Source organism: Perognathus longimembris, unplaced genomic scaffold (assembly GCF_023159225.1).
Source record: "Perognathus longimembris pacificus isolate PPM17 unplaced genomic scaffold, ASM2315922v1 HiC_scaffold_5537, whole genome shotgun sequence".
Taxonomy (NCBI): domain Eukaryota; kingdom Metazoa; phylum Chordata; class Mammalia; order Rodentia; family Heteromyidae; genus Perognathus; species Perognathus longimembris.
The window spans coordinates 55,800-74,518 of NW_025960975.1; the positions used below are offsets into that span (position 1 = coordinate 55,800).

The 18,719-nt window shown below is 54.3% G+C and overlaps 1 long non-coding RNA gene and 1 gene segment (V, D, J or C); one reads left to right on the forward strand and one right to left on the reverse strand.

Moving 5' to 3' along the window:
* Positions 1 to 912: 912 nt before the first annotated feature.
* Positions 913 to 18,719, reverse strand: part of LOC125345382 — a 79,317-nt gene continuing 61,510 nt past the window's right edge. Inside the window, 7 exon segments of the C gene segment in view lie at positions 913 to 1,169; positions 1,326 to 1,441; positions 3,658 to 3,990; positions 4,084 to 4,401; positions 4,734 to 5,066; positions 5,171 to 5,485; positions 14,573 to 14,618. Coding sequence covers positions 1,161 to 1,169; positions 1,326 to 1,441; positions 3,658 to 3,990; positions 4,084 to 4,401; positions 4,734 to 5,066; positions 5,171 to 5,485; positions 14,573 to 14,618 — 1,470 coding nt within the window.
* LOC125345386 lies at positions 10,786 to 12,326 on the forward strand. The gene is made up of 2 exons (XR_007209725.1): positions 10,786 to 11,518; positions 11,637 to 12,326. It is a non-coding gene; the product is annotated as an uncharacterized LOC125345386 (long non-coding RNA).

Sequence of the window (18,719 nt, forward strand, 5' to 3'; positions counted from 1 at the left end):
TTTTCAGGGCTCCCATCTCTGGGTGGTGGGTGGGGGTCCCACCATGAGCAGCCCTCTGAGGAATCCCCTTCCCTCTTGTGTGCTGTGGCCCGGCCACCACTTCCTTTCTATTCCCAGTGCTGCCGGACCCTTTCTCCTCTTCCTATGCCTCCTGGTCCCACAAGATTTCAGCAATTACTTTAAGTCTAAGTGTTCCTGACCACTCCCAGGGTGATGCTCTGAATTCCAGCCTGGGGAGGGGGGAGGGAGGTGATGAGGACACCATGGGATTTGCGCTTGGAAGAGAGAGACTCCACAGGGACCCCCACCCCTTCTGAGGCCTAAATGAGAAGGTGCCACCGCGGCACCAGGAAGTTGACTTCCCCACACAGGAATCTGCTGAAGCCTTCATCTCAGACCTCCAGCCTCAAAACCTTGAGAAATACATGCCTCTATCTTAGGTCATCACTGTGGGACATTTTGTTATGGCAGCCCAAATGCCCTGAAACACTGGTTCACCCAGAACTCCCACACTCCTGGCTGCAGTTCACCAACAGGCACACATGGAAGGTAATTCTTGCACACTATGGGAGGGACATGCCCAGAGTGCTTAGCCTGCTAGTCTTGTATCCTGATGGCACAGGCCTCACAAGCCACAAAGGTTTGGAACAAGACCCAAAGTGTCACAGCTTGCTAGAAATCCCGCACAAGAGAGATGGTGGCGGTGCTGGACTTCCACTGTGTCTGAGAGACCAGTTCTGGAATTCTCCCAACTGAACAAGCCTGGCCTGGCTGGCCACATGTGTTGTGGTCTCCAATGCTGAGCGCTCCGGATGGCTCTCTTCCCTTCCTCACAGCTCCCTTTGGACTTAGGTCATCCCTCCAGATGCCTACGTGGAAAGTTTGTAAAAGAAACAATCCTTCACGAGAAAGTGGTTTCACAGGAGAAAGTATCTGTTTATTTTGGTCCACATATGCGCACAGCACAGAAGTAAGCAGGCAGACCCACAGACGGGCTCCACTGGCCTTGGTGGCCAGTCTATTTCAAAGCTCAAAGCTGAAGGGTGACATGCGGGAGAGTTGGGTACAAGTCTGTCTGCCACACAGATTGAGCCTGCCAAGCTCAGAGGTGGTCCCTTGTGGCTCAGCCCTTAGATCTCCAGTGTGCTTCCCTAGGCAAGTCACTTCACCTGCAGGCATCAAAGAAAGCGAGTGTGAGCCACGGTCCCCTATTATGAGTGGATGTCAGGGAAAGTGAGCCCAGGGTGGACCCCAGAAACTTCTGTCCAGCCCAGGCTGCTGCTCCGAGTCAGCTCCCAGCACCCTCTCAGCCCCAGCCAGTCTACCTTGAACAGGGTGACTGTGGTGCTGTAGAAGAGGCTCAGGAGGAAGAGGACGATGAAGGTGGAGGCCGTGGTCCAGAGGTTCTCGAAGCCCTCCTCCTCGGCATTCACCTCCCCCTCTGTGAGGGAAGACACAGAAGGAGAGGGGGTCAGTGTGCGGTGGGTGCTGGAGGTACAATAATGTCTAATGCTGCCTGGGCACCTGCCTGATACCTGCTGTTGGGCTGGGAGCATCCAGGCTGGGTCTGGAGGAGACCTTGCCAGCACAGGATGGGTTCCTTGACAGTGCTGGCTAGACAGAGGACCAGCATAGCCAAGCAGAAGCAGGCAGTGACCCAGCACCCTGCCCTGAGCCCTGGGGCGGCAGACAGAGCAAGTCAGATACAGTATGTGGACATGGGTGCAGGGAAAGAGGAAAGACAGTGTCTGGTGTGTCCTGGACTCTCTGTGCAGGTGCCAGATCCTAGGCTACCTGGCCACTTGTCTTCTGAAAAGCTGAAGAGGAGCTCCCTGTCCCTGTGCTTCACGACAGAGCAGTGGGAGATGGAGTCTGAGGTGGCCCTGTCCTTTTTTTTTTTTTTAAACAGTCCTTGGGCTTGAACTCAGGGCCTGAGCACTGTCCCTGGCTTCTTTTTGCTCAAGGAGAGCATTCTATGATGTGAGCCACAGCACCACTTCTGGCTTTCTCTATGTATGTGGTGCTGAGGACTGGAACCCAGGGCTTCATGCATGCTAGGCAAGCACTCTACCACTAGGCAACATCCCCAGCCCTGCTCTGTTCTTATTTCTGGGCAGGACTCTGACAGCTGGTCCCACCCCGGAGCAGAGTCCCTATGGGTAATTGTCCTTCCTCTCCCAGCACTGATGGCTCTTGGGTCCTGAGGACAGACACAGAGGGAGACAGGGGGATGAGAGCACTCAGCAAGGCCTCTGCCTGGGAACACAGGCTACTGGCAGCAGCTGCAGCTCAGGTCATAAGGGGCTGAGAGCCCTGGGAGTGTCTAGGGTCTACCCCAGCCAGGCAGTGTCTGGTGGGCATGTAGTTCTCACCAGGGCTTTGTCTTCCCGGCCTGCCTCTCCTGGGTAGCTGGCTTCTGCAGGCCAGCCTGGCAAGCAGGGTGGGTATATGGGGGACAGGTTCACTAGACTGATCTCCTGTGGCTTCCTACTAAAAGGGAGCATCCAAGAGCAGGCCTAGATGCCACTCTCTCTGTCAGGATGTTTCTCCAAACCCCGGGGCTGGAGTTACCTACTGCCTTCACCTCAAACCTAGACAGGCAGGCACACTCTGTCCTTGGGCACAGAGTTGGTTCTCCTGGAAGCTGTGGTGGCTCAGCCCAGGGCTTTGAGCCCTGGGCTTGGACCGAGGGATGGTGAGCCTGGTCAGAATCCAGGCTGGGCTGGGCTTGGAAGTATGTCCATAAAGACAGAGACAAACAGAGCTGTGGGAGAGAAGCCCTGGAGACAATACCTGCAGCATAGTGCCCCTACTGGCATCTGTGAACCTTGTCTGTGCCTATGTGTCCCTGTGTTGATGTGTGCAGGTGTGTGCTATGTCCGTATCTTTGTACACAGGCATGTTTGTGCTCTCATGTCTTTGGTCTGTGTGTGTTTACCTTTGCCCCTTCTGTGTTTGTGTGCATACATGTGTATAGGTGTGCATGTGTCCATGTGTATCAGAGCCTGCAATGTTTCTCTGTGTGGCCACACGTGTTGATGCCTGATTGTGCTTCTCTTCCTGCTTGTGTGCATCATGTTTGTTGCATGTAGAGTCCATGTGTGTCCACGTGTGTGCCTATGTACCAGTGCAGCTCTCCGCTTATGAATGCGTGTTTGCATGTATGCACACATTCACATCCATGTTCATGTCGCTGGCTCTATTTCCTTGTGCGGCAGGTATTTCCATGTGTGCTCATGTGTGCGTGTGTATTTCCACATGTGTCTGTGTCATTTAGTGCTCTGTGTGTGCATTCTGTGGGTTGCGCAGATCCTTCCTGGGGTCACACAGAGGCAGGCAGTGCAGAGGTAGAGCATAGGCCAAGAGGGAGGGACCCTGCAGGGTGTGGGCGGGGTGGGCACGGCCCAGCCATGCTCGCAGCAGGCAAGAGCATCGCACACTCAAGACCAGCATCTTTTGAAAGGATCTTTTTATTTCTACTTTTATAAAATGCACTATTTCATCCCCCTGACATGCTTAGTTTGCACACACCACATACACACACTCACACATACAGAGCCCCTGGGTCTCAGAGCCTGGCTGGTGGGGGCCATGGTCAGTAGCAGGTATTGGCTGTGTCGGACATGATCAGGGACACGTTGTACAGAGTGGGTTTACCAGTGGACTTGTCCACGTTCCTCTCTGTCACCATGAATGGCAGGGCCTGGTGAGCCACGACGCATGTGAAGATCTCCCCGGAGTTCCAGTCCTCCTCGGGCACCGTCAGGAGGCTGTGGGTGAAGTAGAGGCCTGGGGCCTGGGGCTCAGGAACCGGGGGGCTGGTCACATACTTGTCCGAGGACAAGGGCTTCCCCCCCTGGAGCCACCGCACAAAGACATCGGGGGGAGAGAAGGCCTTCACCAGGCAGCTGATTGTGGCTGACTCCCGCAGGACCAGCTGTTCCCGGGCTGGGGGCAGCAGGTACACGGCGGGTGGGTGCTTGGCCACATCTGTGAGCAAAGAGACAGTGGTGAGTGCAGGGCGAGCAGCGGGCAGTTACCTCCCGGGGGCCATGGAGAGGCGGGAGTGGGAGCCTGGCCTACCTCTGGGCTTGGAGATGGTCTGCTTCACCGGTGAGGGAAGGTCTGTGTGGGTCACGGTGCACGTGAACCTCTCCCCAGACTCCCAGTCCTCCACACAGACGCTCGCCTCCCCACGTCTGCTGAAGGTGCCATTCGGGTGGCTGTTGACGTTAGTTAGGTTGGTTGGCAGTGCCTCACCATTCTGGCGTGTCCAAGAGATGTTTAGGGTTTCACTGGTGGCCATGTCTGTGACCAGGCAGGACAGCTTGGCTGACTTGGTGAGGAAGATATCGGCAAAGGAGGGGGGTGTGGCGAAGACTTGGATGTCTGTGGATGGACCTGTGGTCAAGAGAACACTGCTCTCAGCACTGGATCTGAAGTCCAGGAAGGGTTTCATTTCCTCCACAAGAGTAGCAGCTGACTTCTGAGTCCTCCCTGTCCTGTTGCAGGGGGACACTTGTCCCTCGCTGGACCTCCCACCCTGCTGCCCCTGCCCCTGCCCTTGCACTTGGCAACTGTGGGAAGCCAAGGCTCAGGGAGCAGAGGGACATATGTGATAGAGTCTGCCACGCTTGGGTGGACGTGTGTGTGTGTGTGTGTGTGTGTGTGCGCGCACATGTGTGTACTCTGACCTGGGACGTTGGGCAGTGTTCTCAGGGAAAGCCACTCACCAACATTGCATGTGGATGACACGTTCTTCATGAAAGTGAGTCCTTTGTGATCCACGCGACAGGTGAACACGCTCTGCCCCAGCCACTCAAACTGGGTGATGGTCAGTTGGCTAACGATGCTGAAGGTTCGGGGCCCGGATTCTTGGATCTCTGCCCTCACCTCTTCAGTGGTAAAGCCAGACATCACAGGCTTTCCATCTCGTAGCCAAGACACTGTGATCTGCTTGGGGCTGAAGCCTGTGGCCTGGCAGATAAGACTGGACTTGCTTGTGCCAAAGAAGGCATCTCGAGGGGGCATGAACACGGTCACAGTGGGAGGCTGCTCTCGGACCTCTGCAGTGGAGGCAAGAGGCATTAGTGGGGTCTGATCTAAGCCCTGCCCACTGGTCCCCCCATCCCAATCTTTCCGCCTACAGTGGGGAGTAGTTGGCTCTCACCTGGAAGATGCACATGTAGGTCTTTGTTGTGGTCACCATGCTTGACTTTGCACACCAGGTAGTCATCTGTGCCTTCCACGATATCCCTTGAGGGCAGGAGCACCTGCGAGGTGGCTACATACTTGCCCCCCTTCTGCTGGGTGGGGAAGGTGGTGATGCCCTGGCTGACCTCAGATCTGTTCTTGTAATTCCAGGAGAAGGAGATGGAGCTGGGCAGGAAGTCCTGTGCCAGGCAGCCCACGGCCACCTGGTTCTCATCGGACAGGGGGCTCTCGCAGGAGACGAGGGGGAAGACACTTGGGGGAGATGGGCTTGCTGGGGACCCAAAAGGGACAGAAGAGAAAGGAGGGGTGAGAAGTGTCTTCCCATGCCTGTAGGCCAGGGACTCGCTGTCTACTCCCTATCCCACTGCAGCTGCCGGCTCAGGACCAAGTCTGTCTACAGCCCTCCCAGAGCAGGCAGGGCTCCCGCTGGCAGAAGGCATGGTGCTTCCTGGTGTACTGACACCAGGCTGGTGGGGGAGTGAGAGGACCTCCATGGCCCCCTGCTCCTACCCAGTTTGGAGCCTGGCCTGAGGGAGATGCGTGTGTGTTAGAACTGGGGATCTGGCTGTCACCAGCCAGCACCATGCAACACCAACACTGTGCTCAGGCTCAGGCTGCATTTTGTACCTCTGCTTCCTCTGCGCATCAGTCCAAGGTGCCAGGTCCCACACCCAGAACCGGAGGAGCCACAGGGGCCTCAGCCTCAGGCAGCACCTGGCCCAGTCACGCTGGAAGTCACTATAAAGCCTCTGTAGGCTTGTGGTGAGGGTCCTGTGTGGTAGGGGTGAGGTGAGATCTGATGGGAGAGCAGGTGTAGAACCAACTTGATCTTCTACCTAGATACAAAATCATAAACACCTGCCCAGACCCCAGGACCAGTAGCTCAGCACAGCTACATCTGGCTTTGGACAAAGTCAGCTCAGTCAGCTCAGACCAGCTCAGGCCAGCGTAGCCTAGCACAGCCCAGCTCAGGCTAGCTCAGGCCAGCTGAGCCTACCTAGCACAGTCCAACTCAGACCAGCTCAGGCCAGCTCAAGCCAACTCAGACCAGCTCAGGCCAGCTCAAGCCGACTCAGACCAGCTCAGGCCAGCTCAGGCCAACTCAGACCAGCTCAGGCCAGCTCAGGCAAGCTTAGCCAACTCAGACTAGCTCAGGCCAGCTCAAGCCAACTTAGGCCAGCTCAGCCTAGCACAGCTCAGCTCAGTCCAGCTCAGTCCAACTCAAGCCAGCTCAGTCCAGCACAGGCCAACTCAGGCCACCACTGCTCATTCACCACGGCTCTCCTAGCTAATCAACTTGGAACAGCTAAGTTGATACCCTGACTCAAACCAGCTTCAGAGGTGCTCCTCAGAGCCCAATTCAGGGGAAGCCACCCCAGCTGCTTCTAGAAAGGTTTACTCCAGCCCAGTTCACCCTAGCCTATCTCACCTTATCCCAGTTCAACTCACCTTAGCCCAGCTAGCCACAGCCCTGCTCACTCCAGCCCAGCTCACCCCAGCCCAGTATACCCTAGGTCAGCTAATCCCAACTCAGCTCACCCCAGCAAGGATCACCATAGCTCAGCTAACTCAGCTAACCCAGGCTCAGTTCAGCTCAGCTCAGCTCAGCTCAGCTGAACTCACCCCAGCTCAGTTCACCCCAGATCAGCCCAGCTCCCCCCAGCTCAGCCCAGCCAAGCCCAGCTCAGCTCAACTCAGCTCACCCCAGCTCAGCTCACCCCAGCTCAGCTCAGCTCACCAAAACTCAGCACACCGCAGCTCACCCAGGCCCAGCTCACCCCAGCTCAGCCCAGCTCATCTCAGCTCAGCTCACCCAAGCTCAGCACAGCCCAGCCCAGCTCAGCTCAACTCAGCTCACCCCAGCTCAGCTCAGCTCAGCTCACCCCAGCTCAGCTCAGCTCACCCCAGCTCAGCTCAGCTCACCCCAGCTCACCCCAGCACAGCTCAGCCCAGCTCAGCTCAGCTCACCCCAGCTCAGCTCACCCCAGCTCAGCTTAGCTCACCCCAGCACAGCTCAGCTCACCCCAGCACAGCTCAGCTCACCCCAGCTCAGCCCAGCTCATCTCAGCTCAGCTCATCCAAGCTCAGCACAGCCCAGCCCAGCTCAGCTCAACTCAGCTCACCCCAGCTCAGCTCAGCTCAGCTCACCCCAGCTCAGCTCAGCTCACCCCAGCTCAGCTCAGCTCACCCCAGCTCAGCTCAGCTCACCCCAGCACAGCTCAGCTCACCCAAACTCAGCTCACCGCAGCTCACCCAGGCCCAGCTCACCCCAGCTCAGCCCAGCTCACCCCAGCTCAGCTCAGCTCAGCTCAGCTCAGCCCAGCTCAGCTCAGCCCAGCTCACCCCAGCTCAGCTCAGCCCAGCTCACCCCAGCTCAGCTCAGCTCAGCTCACCCCAGCTCAGCCCAGCTCAGCTCAGCTCAGTTCACCCCAACTCAGCTCACCGCAGCTCATCCAGTCCCAGCTCAGCTCAGTTCACCCCAGCTCAGCTCAGCTCACCCCAACTCAGCTCACCCCAGCTCATCCAGTCCCAGCTCACCCCAGCTCAGCCCAGACCAGCCCAGCTCAGCTCAGCTTACCCCAGCCCAGCTAAGCTCAGCTCACCCCATCTCAGCTCAGCTCACTCCAGCTCAGCTCACCCCAACTCAGCTCACTGCAGCTCACCCAGGCCAGCTCACCCCAGCTCACCTCAGCTCAGCCCAGCCCAGCTCAGCCCAGCTCACCGCAGCTCAGCTCACCCCAGCTCACTGCAGCTCAGCTCACCCAATCTCACCTCAGCTCAGCCCAGCTCAGCTCAGCTCAGCTCACCCCAGTTCAGCTCAGCTCACCCCAGCTCAGTTCAGCTCACCCCAGCCCAGCTCACCCCAGCTCAGCTCAGCCCATCCCAACTCAGCTCAGCTCAGCACAGCCCAGCCCAGCTCAGCTCACCCCAGCTCAGTTCAGCTTACCCCAGCTAAGCTCGGCTCACCCCAGCTCAGCTCACTCCAACTCAGCTCACCACAGCTCATCCAGGCCCAGCTCACCCCAGCCCGCGCCAGCCCAGCCCAGCTCAGCTCACCCCAGCTCAGCTCAGCTCATCCAGTCCCAGCTCACCCCAGCTCAGCTCAGCTCATCCCAGCTCAGCTCAGCCTAGCCCAGCTCAGCTCACCCCAGTTCACCCCAGCCTAGTTCAGCTCAGCTCAGCTCACCCCAGTTCACCCCAGCCTAGTTCAGCCCAGCTCACCCCAGCTCAGCCCAGCTCAGCTCACCGCAGCTCATCCAGGCCCAGCTCACCCCAGCCCGCGCCAGCCCAGCCCAGCTCAGCTCACGCCAGCTCACCCCAGCCTAGTTCAGCCCAGCTCACCCCAGCTCAGCCCAGCTCAGCTCAGCTCAGCTCAGCTCAGCTCACCCCAGCTCAGCCCAGCTCAGCCCAGCTCAGCTCAGCTCACCCCAGCTCACCCCAGCCTAGTTCAGCCCAGCTCAGCCCAGCTCAGCCCAGCTCAGCTCAGCTCACCCCAGCTCACCCCAGCCTAGTTCAGCCCAGTTCAGCTCACCCCAGCTCACCCTAGCCTAGTTCAGCCCAGCTCAACTCACCCCAGCTCACCCCAGCTCACCCCAGCTCAGCCCAGCTCACCTCAGCTCAGCTCAGCTCACCCCAACTGAACCTACCGCAGCTCACCCAGGCCCAGCTCACCCCAGCTCAGCCCAGCTCAGCCCAGCTCACCCCAGCTCAGCTCAGTTCAGCTCAGCCCAGCTCAGCCCAGCTCACCCCAGCTCAGCTCAGTTCAGCTCAGCCCAGCTCAGCCCAGCTCAGCCCAGCTCACCCCAGCTCAGCCCAGCTCAGCCCAGCTCAGCTCAGCTCACCCCAGCTTACCCCAGCTCAGCCCAGCTCAGCCCAGCTCAGCTCAGTTCAGCTCACCCCAGCTCAGCTCACCCCAGCTCAGCTCAGCTCACCCCAACTCAGCTCACCGCAGCTCATCCAGGCCCAGCGCACCCCAGCCCAGCCCAGCCCAGCTCAGCTTACCCCAGCTCAGCCCAGCCCAGCTCAGCTCACCCCAGCTCAGTTCAGCTCACCCCAGCTCAGCTGAGCTCACCCCAGCTCAGCTCAGCTCACGCCAGCCCAGCTCACCCCAGCTCAGCTGAGCTCATCCCAGCTCAGCTCAGCTCAGCCCAGCTCAGCCCAGCTCAGCTCAGCTCACCCCAGCCCAGCTCAGCTCACCCCAGCTCAGCCCAGCTCAGCCCAGCTCAGCTCAGTTCAACTCACCCCAGCTCAGCCCAGCTCACCCCAGCACAGCTCAGCTCAGCCCAGCTCACCCCAGCTCAGCTCAGTTCAGCTCAGTTCAGCTCAGTTCAGCTCAGCCCAGCTCAGTGCAGCTCACCCCAGCTCACCCCAGCTCAGCCCAGCTCAGCCCAGCTCAGCCCAGCTCACCCCAGCTCAGCTCAGTTCAGCTCACCCCAGCTCAGCTCACTCCAGCTCAGCTCAGCTCACCCCAGCTCAGCTCAGCTCAGCCCAGCTCACCCCAGCTCAGCTCAGTTCAGCTCACCCCAGCTCAGCTCACTCCAGCTCAGCTCAGCTCACCCCAGCTCAGCTCACTCCAGCTCAGCTCAGCTCACCCCAGCTCAGCCCAGCTCACCCCAGCTCAGCTCAGTTCAGCTCACCCCAGCTCAGCTCACTCCAGCTCAGCTTACCCCAGCTCACCCCAGCTCAGCTGAGCTCACCCCAGCTCAGCTCAGCTGAGCTCAGCTTGCCCCAGCTCAACCCTCTCCAGCCCAGTTCACCCTAGCTCAGTTCAGTTCAGCTCACCCCAGTTCAGCCCAACTCAGGCCAGCCCTGTCCATATCATTAGCTCAGGCAGGTCGGCCAGCCTGGGTCTTCTCTACCCCTCTGAATAACGATAGAAGTTGCTCCTGAAGAGCAAGGCCAATGCACCTTCTCAGCAAAAGCTTTATTCTTCCCACCTCTGCCTATGGCTCTCCACCCATCACTGCTTCTGTGTTTAAGGCTTCCAAGCAGTCTTGTTCACCTCATCCTTTAATAACTGGGAGGAGTGTTTCCTGGAAACTTTAAAACTTACTAAAAAGTCTTGGGATTTAGATTAAAAATATATAAGGTCTTTTCCAAAGAAAAGTTGCTTCTCCTCCATTGTGAACAACTTTGTCTGTGCCTAGGGGCTGGGGAGTACCCAGAGGATCCTCCATCAGAGCCTTTGCCTCCCTGAGCACCCCTTTATCCAGAATCTCTCCTTTCTGAGTGTAACGCTAGCTTCCTACCCTAATGTCACTCTAGATTAAAACCATCATCAGCAACAACCAAGATATTTATTTTGTCAAAATTTGCCACTTAAAAATTCTTCTGTTGGCCATAAAAGCTCCTTAGAAGTCATAAGAAAGATATAAAACTCAAAGCTGCAGCTAGAACATAAAGTGGAGACCGTACTAGTGGTCTTTTGTATTTTTTAAAGCATTATAAGCATCATAATCAATAGTTGATATGCAACAGAGCATTCCACTTCTCCTTGACAAGTCAATTATGGAAAGTTAAACGACTCAGGCAATAGTCACTCAAAGAAGTCATGAATCAATCTTCCCTACCTGAGACAATGATTGAAGACCGATTCCCCTTCAATTAGAAAGACACTTGCAGAGCAGCGTCTGCAGCATGAGCTGCCTTCTGCTTACCGTGCAGGGCGCCTGGTCACTGGGAGGTCTGGGGTCTTGGCATGGAATGGCTCCTCCAGGCCCATTAGAAATGGTTGATTCATGAATAGCCAGATGGGCTGATAGCAGAAGCCACAACTGCACGTTTGTCTGTCTGAGTTGTCCCCAGTAGGCCTGGCCTGGTCCAGCAGCAACCCACTTCCAGCTCCTGCACACGTACCCCTTCAACAAGAGGCCAGTCCGGTGGCCACTCAAAACAGAACTTGTTTTTCCACAGTGGTACAATTTCCTTTCTTTTTCTCTCTGGCTGGGTTCCTTCTTAATTCACCAACTAATATATGTAACTGAAATAATCCAAATTCTAACCATTTAAACTAAAATTTATCATCTCAAAAAGTGGTCTTGGAAGGTACTTATGAAGGTATCTTTATCAAAGTATTTCTTCTTAATCATAAAGAGAAAATTGACAAGACTATAGTCATGTAAAAATATGGCTTAAGATATTGGGGAAAAGGTTGAGATTAATTATCAGAGAGCAACAGCAAAGTAATTTAAAAAACTTTCCTAAAAACATTAATGATAAAAGATAAACTTCCCCAGGCAATTCAATTTCATATGCTGTTGACCCTTACTTGAAAGTGAATATAATTTAGAAGTTGATAAGCTAGGTTTCAGCAAATTAGACATTAGTAAACTTAGATTGAAAAATTGAATGCACAAGGTTAAAAGAGGATCTTTCCAGTTTCGGTCAGTATCCTCACTCTATTTTAGAAGTTGATAAGCTAGGTTTCAGCAAATTAGACATTAGTAAACTTAGATTGAAAAACTGAATGCACAAGGTTAAAAGAGGATCTTTCCAGTTTCGGTCAGTATCCTCACTCTATTTTAGAAATGCAAATTATCCAGGTGTTGTTTTGCTCAGAGGGAACTTTCAGAACTGTGGTGCTGGGCAAAACACTTCAAAACCACATTTCCACAACTAATGCTATAAATTCACCTGTGGTGTTTTTCTTGGTTCCTAAAATAGACTCTTGACATGACTTGCTTCCAGCCACCTGCAGCAGGTGTCCTGGCCCCAGGAGGCCATCTTGACTCTAACTCAGCAACTACTCCTGGCATCACTCAATCAATTAAAAAAAATAAGCTTGCTTTATTATGATCACATCTCAGTTCTGAACCAAGGGAAACCTTGGCTAGACTGTCAGAATGCCAATTCCAAATGACACACAATTGCTGAGAGGTAAAGGTTTTAAATACTTAGACATTAAAAAATTGAATGTAGTTGAAAACCTCTCATGTTTCTAAGTCACACTTTGCTTTCATAGGAGCCACTTATCTTCTAACACTTAGCAGGCACTCTTGCCAGCATTTTAACCCAGACGCACTCCCCTGGCCTTCCCCAGTCTCTGGGCAGTGGCTGCCCTTTCTCTCAAGACAAAGGCACATCTATCAAAAGACAATTGTCAGATTTACTTATCCAGACTATTTGCTTTCCAACCAATATAGAATTCAAGACACAATGCCGCTCAGAGCATTACTTGCAGTGTTAAAGAAAACATTCCACTTTGGACTTTACGCCTGGTTATCTTGCTGCTCTACAAATGCAGTTGCCAGCACAGTGACTCCCAAGCGGAGCTGCCCCAGCATGGTCACAGTGATTCTCCAGTCACCGGGACAGTTTTAGCATCATGTCTGTCCCCAGGCCCCTCTTTGAGAGCCCCAGCCACACCGTCAGAGGTGTCTGTCCTTATTCCAGCTTTCCAAAAGCAGCAGAAAACCCAAGGAGGCTCTCAGAGCCCCCAGACACTCCAGTCCCTGGCCTTCCCTGGCCAGCCTGCCCTGTCACCTCAGGGACATGCCCCAAGGACCACTCTGCGATGCTCAGCAAACCCCACAGGCAAGAGCAGAAAATGAAGGCCCCAGAGAGGCAGTTCTTACCTGAGGAGACGGTGACATGGGTCCCTGGACCCCAGGTATCTAAGGCGTAGTAATCACAATGGTGGAGTCCCCATCTGTATCCCACATAAACCGTGGTGCCTTTCTGCCATGGCCCCTGCCACCCGAACTCCACGCTGGTCCCAGACACCCATCAGAACTGACAATTCAAGTTTCTATCCTAGATTGTCCTTGCTGCATTCCCACTGGGCCAGACACTGGGGAGCCCTCTGTATCTGCCAGGCACTCAAAATTCTAAGTCTAGACTCTCAGAAGCCAAACTGCCAGTGGCCTGGAGAGTTTCTCAGATCACATAGGAATCTAATCTACCCTGGTCGGGAAAGTGGGGTCACAGAACAGGTAGAGCCAGGTCACAACAGTCCCAGTATCTCTGATGTTGCTCCACAGAGGAGGGAGCCATCACCCATATCAGCCAGTGAAGAAGCCTGTCCTGAGCTCTCATGGCCCAACTTGGGGACCAGGGTGCCTGGATGTGCAGCTCCCATTTGTGGGTACCCTCTCATTGGCTCCCTTTCTGACTCCTCAAATGATCTGAGCCTCAAGTGCAGTTAAAGTAAGTAAAGGTCAGAATTCATTAGAGGAAAAGGTGACCAGGGCCTCTGTCCCTGGGCAATCAACCATAGTAGGACACTCAACAAGAACAGGTACCTTACCGGGTCCTCTGGACAGGAGCCCTGCAAGGACCAGGACAGCAGGACCAAGGGACCTGGTGGCCAAGGGTGGCCTGGATCCTTGATGGTCTCCTGGCTGCAGAGTCTACAAGTTGAATGTGTCTGTCTGTGAGAGTCAAGGCCCTCAAAGACCCCCCTTCCTGGCCCCCAGGCGGCCTTGGTCCTTCCTGGCCTGAGATCCAGAGATACTCGCTTTTGTCCCCCAAGTATTGCAAAATTCTCCAAAGTAAGTAGAGGAGAGAGGCTGTAAGGACTCACCTGAGGAGACGGTGACCAGTGTTCCGGAGCCCCAGTAGTCAAAGTAGTCACACTGCCTCAGACGCCCTTAGGGCATCTACAAAAACCTGATTCCCCACCTGCGCCTGCTTCCCATGGTCATCACAGTCCTAGTGAGGCCCATAGCTCTTCCCATCCTTCACCCTGAGCCAAGGGTCCCTATCTCCTCAGAAAAGCCATCTGCAGGGCACAGAACCCATAGTCCAAGAGACCCCTGTGAGCCCGAGAAAGCTCTACACAAAACAACAGACTTGTGAAAATCTCTTTCCCAGTTCCAGACAGAGGATACTGGCTCTGATCAGGAGGCAGAGAGGAAATCAGCTTACCTGAGGAGACGGTGACCTGGGTGCCCTGGCCCCAGACATCAAAGTACCAGTATCACAGTATTAGCTTTCCTGCTGTCCCTGCTCATAAACTTATCACCCGCCCGTTTCATAACACTGTTGGTCTCAGATGCAGGACTCACCTGAGGAGACGGTGACCAGTGTTCCGGAGCCCCAGTACGCAAAGTAGTCACACTGCTTCAGACACCCTTAGGGCATCTACAAAAACCTAATTCCCCACCTGAGTCTGACCGGCCTGCTTCCCATGGTCATCACAGTCCTAATGAGGCCCATAGCTCTTCCCATCCTTCACCCTGAGCCAAGGGTCCCTATCTCCTCAGAAAAACCATCTGCAGGACACAGAGCCCATGGTTCAAGAGACCCCTGTGAGCCCGAGAAAGCTCTACACAAAACAACAGACTTGTGAAAATCTCTTTCCCAGTTCCAGACAGAGGATACTGGCTCTGATCAGGAGGCAGAGAGGAAATCAGCTTACCTGAGGAGACGGTGACCTGGGTGCCCTGGCCCCAGACATCAAAAGCATTGACACAGTGAGCTAGCCCTGTACTTAAGGCCACAGAATACCAAGGCCATGATCTCCAAGACCCCAGAGAACCTGTTTTCTGCTTGAAAACATGGCCACACCCACCCACAGCCCTAGCAAACTTCATCTGCCTCAGATCCTGATGTCTGTTGTGGGCTACAGGGCCCCTGCCCAGTCCTTCTGATACTGGTGTCCACTCACCCACTCCTAATTTCAGTGCTCCAGGCCCTTCCCATTCCACTCTCTTCTGGCCTGACTCCTGTCCCCAGGAAAGGTCCTCTCTCCCTCAGAGATGGCCAAAATCTCTTCTGCTCTAGCTTCCTTCAGATCTCTACTGCTGTGGGGCTCTGCAGGCTGCCCTAGGAAAGCTTCAGAGCTGGGTTTTTGTAGAATTGTCAATCACTGTGGTCCCAGTTAGCACAGTGGTTCCTTGCTCAGCCAAAACCTCTCATTAGCCACACTGCCCATGGCTCCTCCTGTCCCAGTTGTCACTGAGTCAGGAGCCAACCACATCCCTAGTGGTGATCATGCATGCAGGAAGTTGCCTTGGATCTCTTGCTTTTAGAGCAGATTGGAGGCAGGCTCCACCTCCTGTCTTTCACTTACCTGGAATGTCAGCTGGAGAGAAAGTCATTCCCTGGTGGGCAATGCCTTTACCTAGGTGGCAGTGGACCCCTGGGCACCCAGAGCTGGGCATCTCTGGAGTGTGCCCTGGGTGTTCCAAGTACTCTTCCTGTTTAGTATCCCCCATTTATGCGGATGGGCAGCTTCCTTGGTGCTGGGGCACCTGCTTCCTTGGTTGGCTGTGTCTTTATCTGTCTCTGTTGGAGTTTCTAGGCCTTAGTGAAAGGTCTCAGCTCTGCCTTGGATGGGTGAAAGTGGAGGGTAAGGTGGTCAGACCTGTACAGTCTGTCCTTACCTGACTTTGTGTGGTCCTAAGGGAGAGAGAAGTCTCCATTCACTACCTACAAGACTTTGGGTCACAAAGAAACATGGACTGTATGGTCTCCCTTATTGGGAATAATTAGTAACAGGTTTAGGCAAGCCACAGCAGAGGCTCACAAGAGCCCAATAGCTATACCCTTATGAACACATAAGATGATGCTAAGTGAAATGAACTCCATGTTATGGAGACAATTGTTATATCACAGTTGTAACTACTTTCAACGTCCCATGTGTATCTGTAGCTTCTATTATTGATGATGTTCTTGTATCACCTTCCTGTGGTTGTATCTACACTATGTCTGTAATCTTATCTGAGTATATTGGAAACCATGTATACAGGTATTAGAACTAGGAAATTGAAAGGGAATACCAAAATTGAGAGACACAGGGTAAAAAAAACCAACAACTACAAAAGCAATACTTGTAAAACTGGTTGGTGTAAGTGAACTGAACACCTCATGGGGGGAAAGGGAAAGGGAGAGGGGGAGGGGGGTATGAGGGATGAGGTAACAAACAGTACAAGAAATGTATCCAATGCCTAACATAAGAAACTGTAACCTCTCTGTACATCAGTTTGATAATAAAAATTGGGGAAAAAAAGACTTTGGGTCAGGCTAGGCCCCTTAGGTGAAGCAGGAGTAGACCTTTAGGGAGGCATATGGGTCAGGTGTAAGCATTGCAGGTGAACTCATGCATATAGGTCACTGTGGGAGGAGGCAGGGCAGCTGCAGATGGGAGGGTGCTCCCGGAAGGCCTGCTCAGGGATGTGATGGGGGTGACATTTTGAAATGTCTATGGGTGAGGGGAAGTAAATTCTAGGCAGTGGAACAGCCAAAGCAAAACCCAGAAGCTGGAACCTGTATCTGGTGATATGGTTGGTTTACAGGTGGCTAAGAGCCCATCCAGTGGGCAGAAAGGTGTGGGGGCTTGTTTGGCATTCCAAGAGTGGGGAATATCCAGGCAACAGGCCATAAAAGCCTGCAGCATCATTTGGTACATGTCAGGACATAGATGCTTTTTCTTGGCTGCTCCTGAATGTCTGCCTGTACTGAAAATTTTGCATGGCCTGTGGATGATGTAAATATTCATTGACCCCTGGAAGAAGGTTTCTCACTGCTGCACAGCTCTCTTGCATCCATTTGGCTTAGGGCAGGGCTCCTGGGGAGGGAAGGCTGGATGCAGAGTTGGGGCTCCCACTGTGGTGTGGGCAGGGTGGGAGTAGATTGTGGGATCCTTAAAAGGAGTCTGGACATGAGAGGTGATGTTGAGTAGTGGCTATTATCCAGATGTGGCTGGATGTCTTTGCTCCTGTGATATCAAGGATAAGGACAATGGGAGAGCCTTAGCCAAGCCACAAGGGGCTGGGAACCCTTTTGTTTAAGGATGGGTGGGACCCAATATCCCAAGAAGGGGTTGTGGAGATTGATTGAGACCAGAGCGGACTGTGTTCTGGGAACCTGGGGGTACTGGGGGTCTGAGTGAGCAGAGAAATGATTCTGGCTGGGGGTCCACAAGGCAATGACGGGATGGAGGTGGAAGGTGTGTAAGAGTAGACTGTGGGCTTGAGGCTTCAGGTCCTCAGTCCTGAACATCTGAGACACTGGGGTAGGTGACAGAGTAGGATCTGGTCATCTTTCTCCTCTTGGCTGAGGCTCAGTTTTGGAGGAGCACTGGAGCCCTATCCTGAGGCTCTGGAAGACCACTGGAGCCTGCGGCTCTGGAGCAGCGCTGGAGGCCTATCCTGAGCATTGTAGGAACATTGGAGTGCTACCCGAGGCTCTGGAGGAGCACTGGAGGTCTATCCTGAGCATTGTAGGAGCACTGGAGTGCTATCTTGAGGCTCTGGAGCAGCGCTGGAGCCCTATCCTGAGGCTCTGGAGGAACACTGGAGCCTGAGGCTCTGGAGGAGCACTGGAGCCTGAGGCTCTGGAGGAGCACCGGAGCCCTATCCTGAGCATTGTAGGAGTACTGGAGTGCTATCTTGAGGCTCTGGAGCAGCGCTGGAGGCCTATCCTGAGGCTCTGTAGGAACACTGGAGTGCTATCCCAAGGCTCTGGAGGAGCACTGGAGCCCTATCCTGAGGCTCTGGAGGAACACTGGAGCCTGAGTCTCTGGAGTAGCACTGGAGCCCTATCCTGAGGTTCTGGAGGAACACTGGAGCCTGAGGCTCTGGAGGAGCTCTGGAGCCCTATCCTGAGGCTTTGTAGGAACACTGGAGCCTGAGGCTCTGGAGGAGCACTGGAGCCCTATCCTGAGGCTCTGGAGGAACATTGGAGTGCTATCCCGAGGCTCTGGAGGAGCACTGGAGGCCTATCCTGAGCATTGTAGGAGCACTGGAGTGCTATCCCGAGGCTCTGGAGCAGCGCTGGAGACCTATCCTGAGGCTCTGGAGGAACATTGGAGCCTGAGGCTCTGGAGGAACACTGGAGTGCTATCTTTCCCTTTAAAACTCATTTTTATTGGGTGGGGGCCAAAAGAGCCCTTTCAGTCTCTTTTTCTTGTCTTGTTTTTGTTCTCAGTCCTTTTTTTAAATGTAGGAAATGAGGGGGTAGTGTTGCCTTGGTCCTTCAGGAAGCACCTGCTTCTGCAGTTTAGTGCCTCAGTTCCTGATGGGACAGTGTAAGCCTTGCCCAGTCCCCAACCTTGACTCATTGGTCCTGCCTCTTCACAAGCTTCCTAGGGACCACCAAGCTGCAGACACCATCTGCCATCTGAGGTCCTGGTCCTCTCTTGAAGTGACGCATGCCCTATTTTTCAATTTTGAGGGGGCTCTGATTTTCCAGAGGGTCTTCTGATGGGCACTTTCTCTCCCCATTTCCTTCTGCAATGCTGTGCAGAATTGCCAAAGATGAGAGGTCAGGGTCCCCACCATGTCATAGCAACTCCCCACCATGCCCCACCATGTCTTCTGAAGCAGGTATGACCCTGTTGGAAGCACATTCTTATCCTACTCACTACTGTCACATGCCAGAAAGCATATGCACATTACAGGCATCTGGCTTAAAAGGCCTGGCACTGCAGCAGACCAGATGGAAAAGCAAGCTGTGGGAACACCAGAGGCGCTCCTCAGGGGAGAATGCATTGTCTGATATCTGACTTATGATGTTCTTGACTCTGGGGGAGGTAAGTCTCCATGCTCCCATACCACCTTGCT